The sequence below is a fragment of the Pituophis catenifer genome, unplaced genomic scaffold (genome assembly GCF_029215685.1).
Source record: "Pituophis catenifer annectens isolate HBS135680 unplaced genomic scaffold, rPitCat1.0.hap2 SCAF_6, whole genome shotgun sequence".
In the NCBI taxonomy this organism is placed as follows: domain Eukaryota; kingdom Metazoa; phylum Chordata; class Lepidosauria; order Squamata; family Colubridae; genus Pituophis; species Pituophis catenifer.
The window spans coordinates 24,581,785-24,600,597 of record NW_027256886.1 but is presented as its reverse complement, the minus strand read 5'-3'; the positions used below and the strand labels follow the sequence as shown (position 1 = coordinate 24,600,597).

The 18,813-nt window shown below is 35.8% G+C and overlaps 2 protein-coding genes across 2 annotated transcripts in view; one reads left to right on the top strand and one right to left on the bottom strand.

Moving 5' to 3' along the window:
• The window catches only part of MED12L (mediator complex subunit 12L), a 187,307-nt gene that overhangs the window by 60,330 nt on the left and 108,164 nt on the right, over positions 1-18,813 (top strand). The window lies entirely within an intron of this gene.
• Positions 9,509-10,537, bottom strand: P2RY14 (purinergic receptor P2Y14). Its single transcript, XM_070945954.1, has one exon. It carries the CDS (start codon positions 10,517-10,519, stop codon positions 9,509-9,511), a length of 1,011 nt encoding a protein of 336 aa, XP_070802055.1. The 5' UTR covers positions 10,520-10,537.

Below are 18,813 nucleotides of genomic sequence, written 5' to 3'. Positions count from 1 at the left end.
TTTTTTGCATTACTTCAACTATCTGGCTATTTGTTCGTACATTCTTTTATTTCTTTGCTAAGAAATTAACCGAGAAATGTTGTGCCCAGTGGAGGGTTTCAAATTTTTTTACTACTGGTTCTGTGGGTGTGGCTTGGTGGGCATGGCTTGATGGGTGTGGCAGGGGAAGGATACTGTAAAATCTCTATTCCCTCCCACTCCAGGGGAAGGTTACTGAAAAATCTCCATTTCCTCCTGATCAGCTGGGACTTGGGAGGCAGAGAATAGATGGGGGAAGGGCCAGTCAGAATTTTTACTACCGGTTCTCTGAACTACTCAAAATTTCCGCTACCGGTTCTCCAGAACTGGTCAGAACCTGCTGAATCCCACCTCTGGTTGTGCCCAGAAAAGAGAAAATAATTAAAAAAGGCAACCAAAGCAATAAAAAAGTAAAAATACCCAACTGTATGGGGCTCTCCTGATCAACCTATACTTCATAGAGCAGAGAGAGAGACAATTATGGAAAAGGTTTATACCTTCCTCAGGGTGCCATAAATAAAGAGAAGCTCAATGTGCTGTTTTGTTTCAAAGGTGGTTTTGCATCCTGTTCTTTTACCGTTAACATTAGAATAAACTTGTAATAACAATAACACATGGTACCAATCTAGGTAGGCATTTCAATGGTTTGAAGAGGCCTTAGTAGTATAAACCTTGCCATGAACCTTTTACATTCCTTTTGAAGTTAGCAATTTTACCATCAGAAAGAGTCACATTGTAGTCTGGCTTTTTTCTCCCACTGCTGTAAATACAACCCTTTTGGTGACTTAATTTGTTTTAACTGGTGAATAATTACAAATACGTTAAGTTAGTAATTCCAGATTCTTACTGAATACTGAACTCCCGAATTCCTAAGCCATAGAAGGCATGAGAATTTTTTGACTGTTTAAATTCTTTAGAAAAGTTTTAAGTTCTTTAGAAAAGTATCAGATGTGGCAGCTTCCAGATTTGATGTACGATGATTCCCTCATTCAAAATTTTATTGACTTAGTCATCGTTGAGATGTTCAGTTACAGAATTTGCAATAGTTTGGAGCCTTCCTTTGTATTAATCCAATTTTCCCCTTTTAATAACCATTTATAATTTTTTTTAATAGTTTAAATATTTTTGCTACTAGTTTTTTTGTTTGTTTCTAGTCTATGCTTTGTGTTTTGTGTGATGGTAAATTAGCACAAGCGGTCTAAACATCTGGGTAAACTATAAAAACATTGAAATAAACTAACGTTGCAATTACTTAAAAAAAACTATTATCAACAAGATCAATTCTTAACTCAGGGAATTTGGAATATTTGCTGACACAAAGGATAAAATGTTGGAATCCAGTTGATCCCCTTGCAAAGAGAGTTGTACAAAAACAAGAAGTAATTGGATATGTATGTTAGTTTTCCATCCAGATATGTGGCATGGATGCATTAGCGTTAAAACTCTTTGACTAAAATTAACATAAGAATCTGACTGCAGGTAGTCATTCAACTTACAACTATTTATTTAGTGACCATTCAAAGTTACAAAGGCACTGAAAAAAGTGACTTAGGAACATTTTTCACACTTAACAACTATTACGGCATCCCATTGTCACATGACCAAAATTCTGATACTTGGCAACTAGTTCATATTTATGATGATTGAGGTGCCCGGGGGGGGGGGGAGGAGAGGTGTTATGTGATCACCTTTTACAACTTTCTGACAAGCAAAGTCAACGGGGAAGCCAGATTCACTTAACAAACAACTGTGCTACTAGTTTAACAACTGCAGTGATTCACTTAACAACTATGGGAAGAAAGGTTAACCATCTCACTTAGCAATATAAGTTTGGGCTCAATTCAGGGGTGAAATGCTACCGGTTTGCACCTGTTCGGGCGAACCGCTAATGATAAAAGCTACCGGTGCGGGTGAACCGATAGTAAAAAAAGGTTTGTCCGAACCGGTATTTCCGATAATCAGCTGATTTCTAGCAAATCTAAATTGTGCGGCACAGCTGTTCCCTCGCCCTCGCTATTCTACTTACCTTGTTAAGCCTTCTTTTTTGCGTGAAGCGCATGTTTGGCATGCACTGCACATGTGCATGCATTCAGGATGTGTTTGGTGTGTACTGCACATGCACGCAATGTGCTTTTGGTGAGCAGTGTGCATGCGCGGGCAGCAAACCAATGGCAATCCATGGAGGATTTCACTTCAATTGTTATTACCTATGCACTCAATTGTGATTACTATGCACAGTTACACACACATGCGCACATGCATGCACGTACACACACATACACACACACACACACACACACACACACACAGCAGGACTGGCTTATACCTACTTGTGGGAACCTCTTGTTGAATTTTCAGCATTTTTGAGTCCTACTGGGAGCTTAGCTGAGCTGGAGTGATCAGCTGTTTTTGGTAGCTCATTGCATGGTAGTGGCAATGGAGCTGGCAAATCTGCTGTTATTCATTTATTACTAGTGACTGTCTGTATACAATTTATATATATATAATTTATATATATAAAAATATATAAACCAAACCTTTGGTTAGGATTTTGGTTAGGATTTTAGCCAGAGTTTTAAAAGACCTTACAAAGTGTTTTGTTGGGATTTTGGAGGATTTTGAGCTGAGATCTTAGCCAGGATTTTAAGCATTTTAACTAACAGACTTTTAAATGATGTGGGAAAACACCCGAGATTTTAACTTTTTACACACACACACACACACACACACACACACGTATTTGAATTAAATCTATGCAATGAGGAAATATGCTGTGTTCCATATTTGGCATGTTTTACTTACATCTCTACTCATCACTTAAAAAAGTCACTCATTCTGCTAAATCTAGAGATTTAAATAATATAACAAACAATTCTCTGAGGCAGTAATGGATTCCTGTATCTGTCAGAGGATTACATTAGATATTTGAAAGCACCGAAATAGTTGGTTTGTCTTGCCTTTTCATTTCTCACATGCTTAATTATCTCAGGGTAAACCCTTGGTAAGTGATGAAGTTCAACATTACCCTGGAGATTTAGAAAGAAATACAATACTACATATGAAATTAAATAGTTTGAGAATGATAATGAATTATAATTTAAGAGGTACATACCTGCTGTATACAGAAGCAGTTCTGTTTAATGTTGCCCAGCGAGTTCTTTCTTTGGTTTGTGGCTGGTAAAGTAGAATTTCCTGTGTCTTTCAAGTGTTCCAGCATATGCATATGAAGTCAGAACTTAGCTGAAAATCTTTAAGTGTGCAAGATAACTAGTTCAAAGCTGCTTAAAGAAGGTTATAGAACAATATCTCATGCAAGATAGCAAAATAAATTTGTCGGAGCACCAGAAAATCCAGTTTCTGTTTTTGTAACAAGGGTTTTGTGTATGCGTGTGAGAAAGTGAGAGTAAGTAAAGTAAAGAAATACACAATAATGAATTTTTATGGGGAAAGAAAGCTAGTTTTCTTGTAGAATTTATATTGTTGTATCTCTATTGTGTAAAGATTCACCTGTCCTTCAACTGATTTAACTCAAAGAGAAGACCTTGCTGAAGAAATTGGGGTAATAGGAGCATGGAATGGAAGGTATTATGCAGTGGTGGACTTTTTGTTTTTAAGAGAAATTAATGCTGAGTGTAGAAAAACACTTATCTAGAACTTTTTAAAAGGTAGGTTTTATGAACTCAGAGCAACTGTAATAGCATTTCATGATGGGAACAGTAACAGGGAAAATGCAATGGAAGGTGGGAATATTTTTTTTTTTAAAGGAGATAGCAAAAACTGATTTGTAAACTGTTTCAATAGGAGTTGGAAGAAAGAGGGTGGTAGAGAGGTGCACAAAAAAGTAAGAAAACTGAACCCATAACAGGCTTATTTTAGGAGATGAATAAATTATAAATCACAAGGAGAAATAGAGCCCAAAATATAGAGATGGCACCAAGAATGCTAAAGATTAAGATGAGGTGAGGTTGATGAAAGGCACGAAGAACAACACAAAGTTATTCTTCAGATATGTGCAAAAAAAAAAAAAAAAAGGAAGAGAGAGAAAAAGAGAGAGGGAGGGAGGGAGAGACCCAGTTTCTCAGTGAAAGTCCTAAAATGTATTGGTGCCCTTCTTTGCCCTAAGATTTTATTGCAGAGAACAGGTAAGAGAGGAGAAGCAGGGCTAATCATCTCTTAGTTTGGCTCAGACATATCCAGGTGAAGTGCCAGATAATTGGAGATCAGATGTAGGCCCAGGTTTGTTTGTTTTTTTAAAAAGCAAGAAATAAAGATCTGAAGAACTTTGGTCTGCTTTGCATTGAAATCTAAAACAGATATTAAAAAGATCTATTGCAAAGAAGCAAGCCAGTTTGGGGAAATGGGTAAAGTACCAGGCTAAAAACAGTTGTTGTAATCAATTTTAGTTCTCCCTTAGATGTGAAACAGCTTGGGCCAGTCACATTCTCTCAACCCGAAGAAGGAAGCAAGGCCAAATCACTTCTGAAATACAGTCAAGAAAACTTGAGGGATTTGTCTAGCTGGATGACAGGTGTCACCACTGACTCAAAGTCTCTCCCCCACCCCGGTTCTATTCTGCTGCCTTATTGTGGTGGTGGTGTGTTCCAGGGAGGGAGAAGTGAAGACTGTCAGAAGGGTATACTAATGTTGGGAATGCCATGTGAAGATCTTCTCAGCTGCCCAGTTAAAGCAAGCAGGCACCTATAAGGTGCAATAATGATATAGGAAGATGCTGGAGGCAAATAATAATTTTAGTGATAATGGCAAAGACATCATTTCATATCCCTGGGATAAGGCAATGATAAACCACTCCTGTATTGTTACGAAGAAAGCAACATCCATAGGAAATATAATTAGAAGGAAAGAGAAGAAAAGGATGACCAACAGCAAGGTGGGTGGACTCAGTTACAGAGGTATAAATGCACATTTGGGAGACATGAAATAGATTGGGAATAGATCATCTATTGGTCACTAGGAGTTAAAAATGATCAAATGGATAAATAATCTCTCAGGGCGCTGATTAATCCCATTCTGCTTTTGGGTAATCGCACCTTGATTTAGAGAGGTGGATCGTGGCATTTTCCTTGTGTATACCTTTGTAAGAAAATAAACCCCGAAGATATTTTTTTCTAAGAATAAACTCATTTATTTGTTATGAAGAAAGTAAAACATCTTACTAATTTAAAATAATTAAATTGTTACATTTTGGCAAAGTTCCTGCCGGCTACCTCTAGCAGCTGGACTTTTTGGCAAGAGAACAAAGAAAAGTATGAAGTAGAAAGAAAGAATGCGGACATGCATAGTTAGCTTACTGATAACAAAGTTGGCAAGCTACGGAAAGTCTGAAAGTCCAAAAATATGAGCTCAGCTGGTAAATACAAAAACGCAGTGACATAATCAATCAATTGTAAAGAACTTGAAAACAATACAGTATTTATTTCCCAATGCAGTTACTTCAGAAGAACCCTAGGTGTTTTACATTTAATAACAAAAAAAAAAAAAAATTAAACACAACAATAATAAATGAATAATAATAGTGAAATACAATAATAACAGTAATTGATTACAAATTCCAATAAAACATTCATATGTTGACTAATTTATATACATTAACTCTGCAACTGATCTTTGAAAGCCCTCTGCTACAGCTGCATCTTTACCAGCTTCCAGAAGGGCCATAATCATGGGACCCATGCTTGCCTCAAGACAGAAGTTATTCCAAAGGAGAAGAGCTCCCACAGAAGATGTCTGGTCCTGGGCTGCCTCCTGTTAAATGCCAGTCTTCATAAGGCTTTAACAAACAAACTATCTGGGAAAGGCATGGGTGGGTGGGTGGGTGGGTGGGTTAGATAGCCTTTTCAAGCCATAATGGACTTTAAAGGTAGATTAGTACCTTGAATTGTACTCTGCAACATTTTGTAACCAGTATTGTTCCTATAGCAGTGGTACAATGTAGTAATAAAATGGCTGCCCAGGAAGCATCGAGTGTCAGACCTGGAAGCTATCTTTTAACTTTGAGCCTTCAGGCCTGCCACAATTTCTATTGTGGGAAAATGGGAGGGAGGATTGTATAGAGTAGGTGATATGTAATAGTCAAAATAACCTTCTTTCCAGAAAGTCAAGGACACTGTGCCCGGCAGCTGCGATGAAGTAACATCTTCAGTTTTGGATGGTGTCTGGTGTCTCTGGATCGTGTGATGGACATGTGAGTGCTGGGCAAGGACTTGAATTTTCTTTTGGGTGGAGAAAACCCGGAAGCTTTTAGATTTGGGTTTACCCAGATGTGCCAATATGACATCTCTAATAAAAATTAGCTGTGACGAAACTCAAGCCTCAGAATTTGATTTCGTTGGGGGTTTTACTTGGAACCCTGATATCGACACTATTGTATTTTGGACCAGCTGAACAAGACTTTTTGTGAAATCTTCCTATACTATTCCATTACATATATTAAACAGATTTACATACTATTGAAGAAGTGTCTCTGGCAACTTCTGCAAGGTTCTTATTGCTGCAATTAATACTATTATTTCTTATTCTAGTGTTTGTGACAATAGAAACATAGTTTCTTTCCTGTGGTATCCTTTTATATGCCTCAACACTGCTAGTTCCGTATTTTTCTCACAGACTTAACATCCCAAGTTCCTTCTGCATGCTGTTTTGATGAGTGTTATAACCTAATTTAGACATTGTGGAAACTGTGAACAAGTAAAGCATGGCTTTATAACAGTGTGTGTGAGTGACATCAGAGAAAGTAACCCTAGTGCAGGAGAAAAGAGGAATAATTCAAAACATAGTATGCAAAGAAATTACAGCGCTCTCTGATTATTTTTACTCATTAGTTAATGTTTCTCCCAGAATTGTCATATTTATTGCTGGTCTTTGGGAACTGAGGTTTGAATTTGAAATCAACTTCCATGGTCTATAGGCATATTAATAATGCAGATTAGAAGAGCTTTGAGCTTTTCCGAAGCTAAGGAACAATTTTAAGCTGATGTCATTAGAAATATGAAACTGAAGGAAATACATCTGAAGGAAAACTTGCTTGATTAGAGATCACAGATCTCTAATAAACTGTCAGCTAGTGCTAAACCTCAACTTGTCCAATCTTAATCTGTCTATCTGATTCAACTTCTGAACTATAATTCAGAGGCATTTGCCAATGGGGTAAATAAAAGTTAAGATGGCATGTGCATTTCATACGATTGAAGCCTGGCTCTTTTGTACATGCAAGCAATGTTGACATATATATATATAAAAATCAGGTTTTGATCACAAGGGTTTTGATCATTGGTGAAAACTCAACTTCTTGACTTTTTTTATTCCTCTCCAGCAGATGCCCCTGCAAATGAATGCTAAGAAATACAATTTCCAAGATCATATTGTTGAAAACCATATCTCGCATATGATATAACTTAGTAAGTTGACCTGGTGCACATTAAGCAGTCTCAAAGTTAAAATTTTTGTCTATGGGCCAGCCCCATGCAAAGAATCACATAGAGCAGGGGTCTCCAACCTTGGCAACTTTAAGACGTGTGGACGAAGCTGGCTGAAGAATTCTGGGAGTTGAAGTCCACAAGTCTTAAAGTTGCCAAGGTTGGTAATCCTTGACATAGAGACTAAGAAACTCCTTGTCTAATTCTTGCCTGTCTTTTGGAGCAAATATCTCAAAAAATGGGTTGTGGACAAAGTAGTTGGTGCTATGTAGATGTTATATTAATGAAAGAAAAGTTAGGGGAATTTTGAAGAAATGAGAATCTATAACTAGGGATTTAACAGGAGCAAGCATGACTTGAAAGCGAGATCAACAAGAGAATTATCTGGTGAAAAAGAACTAAGACTACAGCATTTGGAAAGGTCAAATCAGGAGTCAGTGAAAAACTCCAAGACTGGAATTCCAAAAAGCTCAAAATAATTATTTACCCCTTCGCCATCACCTTTCTTGGTTAAAAGTAAGCTTGGAAAGTATGGAGTTTAACTGTCTAACAGAATGAAAATATCAAAGCATAGATACAAATATCTGTGTGAAGGAGAAGGGAGAAAAAGAAATGGTTAAGAAACTGTAAAAAAGTTCTGCATACAAATGTATGCATGTATATAAACACATACTTTGCTAAGCTAAGGCCAGCATAATTCTTTAACTTGAAAAGCATGGTAAGAATAAACAGCACTGTATTTAGAGAAATCTGTGTGCGCGCCAGTACGAGTGTTTTTTTCTGAAAAAGACCCTGTCCTTTTTTCACCCTCTGGCTTTCCGATCAACAGAGTGTCTTTCCTCTATTTGGTAATTCAACTTTATGCCGAATGTTTTATCTGCTGTCCAAAATGGCCTGTGGATCAGTCATTCATTCAGTTTTCATTCTGTTGAACTGGCAGGCGAGCTGATACACTTTTGCTGTGTGGAATCAAAAATTGAACTATATCCTGATTTTCTAAGGAAGAATCTATCCCTCAGAAGGCAATGCTCATTTCTCATTCCATTCCATACAGTTCTCTCTTCAAATGAGACTGAAATAAATATCGGTATCCAGCGATATCTCTAAAAGGAAGAAAATTTCTAGGACTCTGTCCTTATTGTACATGTGAAATCATTTGAAGTTTTCACACACCTACGTACTCTTGTGTGGGCTACCTAGTAGGATGTCTGATGTCTGAGATGTATTTGTGGGTATGCTAATATGGGAGAGGGTTCCTTTATAAAAGCAAAATGATGATTAGACTGGAAATCTTGGAGAAACTCAGAAAAACACAGCTAATTTCTTTAGCAGTTTCAATAACATTTCTAAAACCAGGTTGTTGGGTTTTTAAAATGGTATTTGGTGAAATGTGTTTATTTTGCTACACTTTACATCATATATTATCCACATCTACATAGTTTTGACATCTTCATAATGACTGGTAGGTATATTAAGAAAAAACAGAAACCAAACAAAAACCAGGTAGTCCTTGACTTACAACCATTCATTCAGTGATCATTCAGAGTTATAGAAGCCCTGGAAGAAAAGTGACTTACAACTGGTCCTCACATTTACAATCGGTGCAGCAGTCCTAAAGCCATCAAAATTCGGTTACTTGCATCTGGCATGTATATACAGTGGTTTGTATAGCAACCAGGGTCATGGGATCAACATTTGTGACCTTCCCAGCTGGCCTTTGACAAGCAAAGTTAATGAAGAAGCCAAATTAACTCAACAATTGCAGTGATTCACTTAAAAACAATGGCAAAAAGGGTATTCAAATTGGCCCCAACACATTTAACAATTACCTTGCTTAGCAATGGAAATTTTGGTCCCAACTACGGTTGTAAATTGAGTACTACTTGAGTAATTGAGTGAATATTCAATTCCTTGTGTAAGGAGAGGGGTTTCTGGATAGGTATTACAGCAATAATTGAGTAGGGCAAATATTCTCTATTTTATCGGTCACAAACTGTTTCCTTAATTCAACAACATGCCCACATGTCCATAATGTTGAAGATGCTTGCTATTGGAATTTATAAAATAGTAACTGTTTCAATAATAGCATTTGACTTTCTTGATTTAGAATTTTCGAACTCTTCAGATGTTTTAATTTTCAGATGCAATTTTTGGTACAATTTTTCCTTAAACGGTTGACAAAGAAATACGTAAATAACTGGATCAAGACAGACATTTGCAGCAGACAGTATCAATGTAAGTTCTTTTAGGTAAAACAGTATATTTTTAATCTCACAGTTGTAATTAGGGTCGATTTGTTTTGATGTATATGGTGCTCTGACCAGGTGGTACGGAACAAAACAAACGATAAACACAAACATGATGGTGAAAATATTTCGGTTGGTCTTTTTCTTTGCCAGCTTGGAGTTTTTCTTAAATTTTCGGTGTGAAATATATATTTTCTTGGCAATGGAACTGTAGAAGACTATTAGGAGAAAAAACACGATCCAGAAAATTCCTAAGCATGTGTAGGATGAAGCTGTATGCCACTGGACCCCAAGAGGGCTTTTGAGGCTTACACAGTCCTTTGATTTCTTTTCTGTAGGAGTTTGGTTTGTTAAAATAATATTGGGAAAAGAGATAACAATCTGTAGCAGCCATATGACCAGACATACAATTTTGCTACACTGGACATTGTAAGACGAAGAGCTGAATTGGGGCTTCATTACTTTAAAGCATCTGTCAAAGCCTATGAGTCCAAATAATATTATATTAATATACATATTTAGGTAAAAGATGACAGCAGAAAAGCGGCAGACAACAACGTTGAGCTGCCAATGTCCAATTCTGGAGTCAGAAAAAATTTTAAAAGGGTAAGTTAAGCTCATAATAAGGTCAGCTGTGACAATGTTCTTGAGATAAACAATAAAACTTGTCTTGCTAGGAATGTGAAGAAAGATCCAAGCTGCCGATGCATTTAACAGTATTCCACCTATAAAGATGAAACCGTAGATCAATGGAATAATTTGTTGTGTAATGATTTGATTGGTATCACAGTTACTTTCTGAAGTATTGCTTGAATCGACCATGTTTAGTTCATTTTCAGTCCCTGAAAATAAGATAAAGAGATCAAATTAAATTTAATAAAACAATTTCCATGCATTTTTCTCTTCTAAAGTATCAGAAGATCACATGCAATTGCAAGTAAAAAGGCAACCTGCTCAAATAAAGTAGAACTATTTTGAAATATAATTTCAAACAGGATCAAAGCAATTTGTAGCGAATAGTCTTGGTGATTTTTTTATTGCTTTTATTTACTATATTTACATAAACAGCTTCATCTAATGTTGAGATGCGCTACCTAAGCAGCCCCTTGGGTACTATCAGAGAATTGTAATTTTTAACGTGATAGAAGAAAATAATTGCTTGTACTGAAAGTTGAAGTCAGCCTCTGATAACAACACCTGCTTGTAGTTTTCTTAATAAGAATAAGGAATATTTTGCCTTTACCTTCTTTGAAATGTTTTTTTCCCAACTTGCGCATTTAGTTTAAAGCTGCATTTCCTGGTGGTTTTCTACTCCAGTATAAGCAAGTAATAATTCTGCTCAGTTTTTTAAAGTTCTGCCAATATTGTCTATTCTTACACAGGCCCAGCGACATATAAATATTTTAATAAATACAGAAACAGTAGGAAATATTCAGTCCTTCTTCCTTCAAACTTCAGAAACTCGCCTTTTATAGAGCAGCTTTAAACAATGTGCTCTCATTTTTTTAACTTCACCTACTTGTAAAAGGTATCGCAGCTCACAGAAGAAAAAACCCCCCAAAAAAGGACGCTCTTTAGTTTTGGGAAAAGTAAATGAGATGATAAACTCTTTCAGACTTGTAAGACTTATGCCAGCTGTTTGAGGTAATCTAGACAAGAAGCACAAATGATGAGTACTAACTTACCTTTATTGTAAGGGTTACTGTAACAAAATCTTAGAGATCTGAAAATACTTTCCTCTCCCCTGCCTTTCCTAAAACTAGGAAAGGTCCCTTCTGAGATGCTTCCCACATTCCTTTTCCTTCTGTGGGTTAAGAGATCTTTGCTTGATGGTTGTCTAAGCATCTGTCTCCCAAAGTCATTCCCAGTAATAGAGATACAAATGCATCTGTAGATGCACACAAAAGATCTACATGCACACAATCTATTAACTAGAATAACTCATCACAGACTTTATGCTTCTAATGAAATGGACCTATAAAGGTAAAGGTTCCCCTCGCACATATGTGCTAGTCATTCCCGACTCTAGGGGGTCGTGCTCATCTCTGTTTCAAAGCTGAAGGGCCAGCGCTGTCTGAAGATGTCTCCATGGTCATGTGGCCAGCATAACTAAATGCCAAATGCGCATGGAACGCTGTTACCTTCCCACCAAAGGTGGCCCCTATTTCTCTATTTGCATTTTTTACGTGCTTTTGGACTGCTAGTTCAAAGCTGCATTTCCTGGTGGTTTTCCACTCCAGTATAAGCAAGTAATAATTCTGCTCAGTTTTTGGCAGTTTTGGCAGAAACTGGGACAAGTAACAGGAGCTCACCCCGTTACACAGTACTAGGGATTCGAACCGTTGAACTGCCGACCTTTTGATCTATATATGGACCTATATATGATTATTATTTTTGTAAACAGATAGTGAAGTTTACTATTTTTTTCTGAAATAGTCACAGGTTTCTTGATTATGGAAATTGATTTCTGCACATATAGAAGCCTCTTCGTTATGACCAAGTATTTAGAATATAAGATCATACTGCTATATTTTTAAAAATAAAATCATGCGTGTAAGTATATGTATTGTCCCTTGCTGAATGCACAGGAAAAATCTATCGCAACCTTCATGTATATTCTGATTTGCGTAATCCCATTTTAATTGGGGGAAGCATAACTAGATTAGAATTTTTGTTCAGGATACCATAATTCAGAAATAACTGGAGTTACTATAATTATATAGTATTTATAATTATAACAATTAAAACATTTATAATTATAAATGTTTCAATCCTACTTTCACTTCCCATAAATGCAGCTTTTCCTTCCAGTCTCCTTTTTCAGTAAGTCAGTTTTTGTCATTTTAGCATTTCTCCTTCTTTTAATGAGTTGAACATGAGAAAATTATAGGCAAACTTTCTCATTAGAAAAGTGCTATTGATAAAGTGCTATTGAAAAGTGCTATTGATAAAAGGGATGCGGTGGCTCAGAGGCTAAGATGCTGAACTTGTCGATCGAAAGGTCGGCAGTTCAGCAGTTCGAATCCATAGTGCTGCATAATGGGATGAGCTCCCGTTACTTGTCCCAGCTTCTGCCAACCTAGCAGTTTGAAAGCATGTAAAAAATGCAAGTAGAAAAATAGGGACCACCTTTGGTGGGAAGGTAACAGCGTTCCATGTGCCTTTGGCGTTTAGTCATGCTGGCCACATGACCACAGAGACATCTTTGGACATCTCTTCAGCTTTGAAGCGGAGATGAGCACCACCCCCTAGAGTCTGGAATGACTAGCACACATGTGTGAGGGAACTTTTACCTTTATCTTATTGATAAAGATACACTGGGCCTTATGTTTCCTAAGGTTTTATGGGACAAACGCTGAGGATTGCAGGAAGTATAAGAGAAAAGAAGCAACTCATGTCAGTTTTTCATATTCATTTAATGATATACTGAAAAATATGGATCTGAATATTAATGTGTTTGAACAAGGTGCAAGAAATGCAATGATTGAATCCAAATTACATATAAATGTTGGAAAATTAATGTAGATGAACTTATGTTTCTTGGTAAAAGTTTGCTAAAATTGAAAAATAGACGGATAAATTTTGAGATGTAGAAATGCTGAGGGAAGGGTAGTGAGTAATATGCAATCTCTTGCAAGGGATGAATGGTTCTTGACGTAAATGAAAATCACTGTTTTGAAGAAGATGCCAAGAAGTATGTAGTGGACGAATAAGACTAAATTACAAAGATGATATATAAAATTGAGAGAAGGAACAAGACCAAGTAAGCTATAGATGATTGGAGTTAAGTTTTTCAGAAAAAAAATGAAGGTTATTTGCGGTTATATGCGAGAAAGATATAGAGAAGTATAGTGAACAGTATTGGTATTACTCATCTTTCCTTCTTTTCTTTTTCTTTTAAATCTCCTTTCTTTAGTTAAATCGCACTAACAAGTTACATGATTGCAACTATTTAACAGGATCTGGGTTTTTTTCCCCAAATCCATAAACGCCTTTGTGAAAAAATATTTCTGCATACATGGGAAATTTCTACGATTGTCATTTACAGCTGAAAACTTAATGAGTTGATTTAAAAATGAAGGAACAGCTAAAAGAAAAATGTGATATTTACACAATTGAACCTGACTTTGGACATGAGAAGGCCAAAGAGATTGCAGAAATAAACTCTGCATGGGATTACATATATATTGTGTTTATAGGAACCAGTGAAATATGTATCAACTGTTTTCTCTTTGAAACAACTCCAAAATTTCAGGCTGCGGTTTTATGGCCTCTTAAGACCACAGGTCCATATATAGATCCATTTCCTTGAATCAAATTAAGATCAGAGAAAAGGTGAGAGTTTGGAATCACTAATGTCATAGAACTTCTTGTGATCTTTTCAGACTGATTGATTTCAATGTGAGGAACTCAATACCCACAATTTTTGTAACAGCTTAGCACAGTAGGGGCCAAGAAGAAATTTGGACCCATTTCATTTCTCTGCTTGCAAACCAGAGTAGCCTTTATACCAACTGTTAACATCCAAAGTAGAATGGCAGGCCCTAACCCAAATATATCTTCCCAGAAAAATCAAAGCACAGCTTGAATCTATGGTGTTAAATTGAGCCACAAAATACACTACAAAAATGTATTTCCAGGAAAACTAAACTTGTTAGTTAAGCCATCAAATATTTCAAAGGCCAAGGAAAGGTCATAAGTTAAGAAAAGGGAAGTAATGAAACAAAAATAGGAAAATGAGCAGGAAAAGCAAAAGAAGTTACTTCCAAGAAAGAAACTATGTTCATAAAATATTGCTTCTTTTTGCTGCTTATTTCCAGAAGCTCATTGACTTTGTAGTCCTACACTATTATTTCATAATTGTACTCTTGTGGCCCCTCTGAGTTCACTAAGCATAATTTGTTATATACAGTGAAATACTTAGTTGCTATATCCCATCACACATATATTGCATAAGCCTGTAACTCCCTCTTTTTAGACCTATATTTGCCTCCAGTGTCATCCATACAGCAATGTAATGTATGCTGGTATCCAGTTCAAACCTGTCCCTATAAAGCATGCTCAGATCATAATAAACCTAAAGAATCCCCCCCCCCCCATTTCTGTTCTGCAAAACTTTGAAATCACTAGATTGCTCTGATGTCAGAAACCCCAAATTATTCTGCTAAGTATGAAGTTTACAGAAAGGCAAGGATTTCTAACAATGAATTATACTTTGTTTTAATAATAAAAATAACACAGTAATAAATATTTATTTTATTTATATTTTACAATATAAATTATATTGTAATTTGTGTAATGTGCAATATTTCTGTACAAAATAACCAGCATGGTGACAGGCCTGAAGATCCAATGAAAAAGATGGCTATATTCTTTGCTCAATAATGCTATTTTATACTGAATATTCATAGTAAGAGATAAGCCATTTGTTCATTAGCACTGGTTATCAAGCAAAATTTGCTTTGTGTTGCAAGTGTCCAGTCCAATAACATAAATAAGTCTTTTAAAAGAGCCTTAGCCGCTCCTTCTAATTATGATACTTTTTGCCTTCCTGGCTTTCCACAGATACACATAAAACTTGTTTTCCACTTTTATTTTTCACCAAAATCTTTTTTAAGAAATCAAATTCTTATCCCATCCCAGTAACTATAAGTAGATAGCTAATTATACTGATATATTTGAGATGGAAGCAATCTTTAATACAAATGCAATCAGATCTAACTTTTAATAGATTTTTTTAAAGTATCAGAGGTACAAAGATGTATCAGAAGTACAAAGATAGCTAGTTTTATAACTACTTGAGTAATTAGTTCAGGGTAAGCTATATTTAATGCAATGTATAGTTAATAATGAACAACTATATACTTTATTTGTATTTGTAACTTACTGGTGTGTTTGATTCTCATTACTAGTTTTAAATTGCATTGAGATTTAACAATTACCTTTATAATGGTGTTGGAATTGAATGATGTATAGTCAAAAAACTATTTGTTAAAATAATATACTGTACCAGTGATATGATATAGTCAGCATACATCTACTCATTTATTGTGTTTCAAATATCTTTTTCTAGTCTGCAGTTTGGAGTTATAATCTTATGGCAAGATTTGAGATTAAGCATTTTGACAAGAATATATTAAAAAAAAACCAAAACAAATAAATGTATAGTAACTTCTTACCAGTACAGACTTGTAGTTTTTCAGATGATTCAGAAGTGATGATATCTTTTCAAATCTATGCCGAAATAAAGTTCCCAGGACTTCCACACTGGTTTAAAAGTCCCAGAGTTGTAGAGTTTGTGGCTCCCAGCTGATACTGCATCTGACCATGAGAGGGTGATTAAATTGTGAGTGACAAATCTAAAAACATTGCCCCCCCCCCCAAAAAGGAAATGTATGAAGTTGAAACCATAAAAGTTCCCCAGAGCTATAGCAACTCTTTCAAAATTCTAATTTCTTCCTTCCATACCCAGTTCTTAGAAACTAACCAGTTCCCAAGAAGTTTGTGGCTTAAGCAACAAACCACACATTTATTTATTTACTTTAGAATCATTCCAAAATTATTGAAATACACATCTTTGGTAATAAATGCTACCTGTACTTCCATATTAAACAGAAAAAAATATTTGACCATACTTTTTTTGTTTTAACTGGTGAGATTTAATTATTTTCTTTAACGTGATATGTGCCTTGTATGGAAGCAGTGAAAATCTTTTCTAGAACTGCCTTATTTTTATGGAAGAAGTGCTTTGCAAAAAGATAATATCCTTATTAGTGGAATAACTGCAAGAGCTGCAGACAAAATGCTGTTAGATTTTGGTTAGTGTGGTTTCCCTTTTTTAAAAAAGCCAGCAACATACTTTGTAGTTATTTCCTTTTTATATTGAATGAGAAATGAATACCGTTTAAAATGAAAATACATGAAATCATGATGAGTAATATGTTAAAAGTCCTTGTGGGAACAGCTGTATAAATCTGTCAGATCTCCTGGAAAATTGCCACCTGTTGAGAGCCACACAGGAAGAGTTCATGATTCTGAGAAGTTGCAATTCCTGGTGTAATTACGTGAAAGAAGGTTTCTTTTTTTCCTGATTTAAATGTAATTATATAAGGAATAACTATTTAACTTTGATTAATAATATTGATTAATAATATTGAACATAATGAAATTGCTACTGAATTCTAAAGAAGACGAGTGGCATGAAATATGCCACTTGAATGAACCATCCACTGTAGATTTACTTTCTGTTGTCTAAGATTGGGAAACATCACATACCACAAAGTCTGCTTTTTTTCCATATGAACTTTTAAAAAGAAAGAAGTAGCCATGCCTATATAAAACAGACTACATTGTTGACACATAAGAATGAAATGACATAGGTGCTAGAACAATTATTTAAATTTCCGTAAACGTTGATATCACCCTTGGCATATTTTCTTTCTTTCTTTCTTTCTTTCTTTCTTTCTTTCTTTCTTTCTTTCTTTCTTTCTTTCTTTCTTTCTTTCTTTCTTTCTTTCTTTCTTTCTTTCTTTCTTTCTTTCTTTCCCCCCCTCTCTCTCTTTCTTTCTTTCTTTCTTTCTTTCTTTCTTTCTTTCTTTCTTTCTTTCTTTCTCTCCTCCCTCCCTCCCTCCCTCCCTCCCTCCCTCCCTCCCTCCCTCCCTCCTTTCTTTTTCTTTCCCACATTCTATGTTTACTTCAATTATAGATTTATTCTTGAGCATTTTTATTAAGAAGAAAGCTGGTCTCATTGGGGCTTTCCATCAGATAACTGTATTAACTGTGTGCAAACTTTCAAACCTCAAAATACCAAGCCAGTAGAGGTAGTCCTTGATTTACAACCATTTGTAAACCATTTGCAATCTTTCAAAATTACAATGGCGCTGAAGAAAGTGACTTGCAATCAGTCCTCACATTTACAATTGTTGCAGTATCTCCATGGTTACATGATCAAAATTTGGGCATTTGGCCATTGGCATGTATTTATGACAACTACAGTGTCCCAGGGTTATATGTGATTGCCCTTTATGACCTTCCCAATTAACTTATGACAAGCAGCGTCAATGGGGAAGCTAGATTTGCTTCAATTGCAGTGATTAACTCAACAACCATACCAAAAAAGGTTGTAGAAGAGGGTGCAGCTCACTTAACAACTTAGCAATGGAAATAGTCCCAATTGTGGGTTGTAAATTGAGGACTACCTGTATGCCACTGTTATTTTCCAAGAAATTCACAGGAAAGTGTTGATGACATTATACAAGCACATAATACAACCATGAATAGAGTGTTCTGTGTCAAACCCTTCACAACCATATGCCATTATGAAAGTTAGATCACACAATGTTATTAACAAGATTTATTTAAAGGAAAACAGGAAATTGTTTATAGAATCTTGCCAACTATGTTTACTTTAATATCAAATTTTTCTGTATAGTTTCCGGGGGGCAGGTTTCCTTAATTTTTCTAAGTACAGGTAGTTCTCAACTTGCAACCAAATTGGGACTTGAATTTCCACTGCTAAGTAAGGCAATTGTTATGTTGGTTGTGCTGGATTTTATGACCTTTTTTTTTTTTTTTTTTTGCCAAAGTTGTTAAATGTTAAGCAAATCCAACTTCTCCCATTGATTGTGTTTGTCAGAACCAGCTGGGAAGGTCACAAATAGAGATGATATGATTCCAGGACACTGCAACAGTCATAAATACATGCCGGCTACCAATTACCCAAATTTTGATCATGTGAATGCTGTGATAATTCATAATGCAAGGATGGTTATAGGTCACTTATTTCAATGCCATTGTAACTTTGGATGGTTATAAAATATGTGGTTGTAAGCCAAGAACCACCTGTATCTGTAAATGTGGAGGAGAGGTGGATATCTATTTTATGGCAAGGGGGAGATGTGCAATTATCATAATGTTTGACTCATTTGCTGGTGAGACAATAATTCCAGTTTAGAATAACTTCAAAATTATTCTTCGTATTGCTTCGTGTCATTGTGCTGATAGGCTTTCAGTCCCAATTCAGAATGCTGATTATTACCTTTAAAGTAGTGGTGAAATGTAAAATTTGTTACTACCGGTTCTGTGGGCACGGCTTGGTGGGGGGGGAGGTAATGTGA

Coding starts and splice junctions, on each gene's coding strand:
- P2RY14 (XM_070945954.1), bottom strand. CDS start 10,519: ATGGTCGATTCAAGCAATACTTCAGAAAGTAACTGTGATACCAATCAA.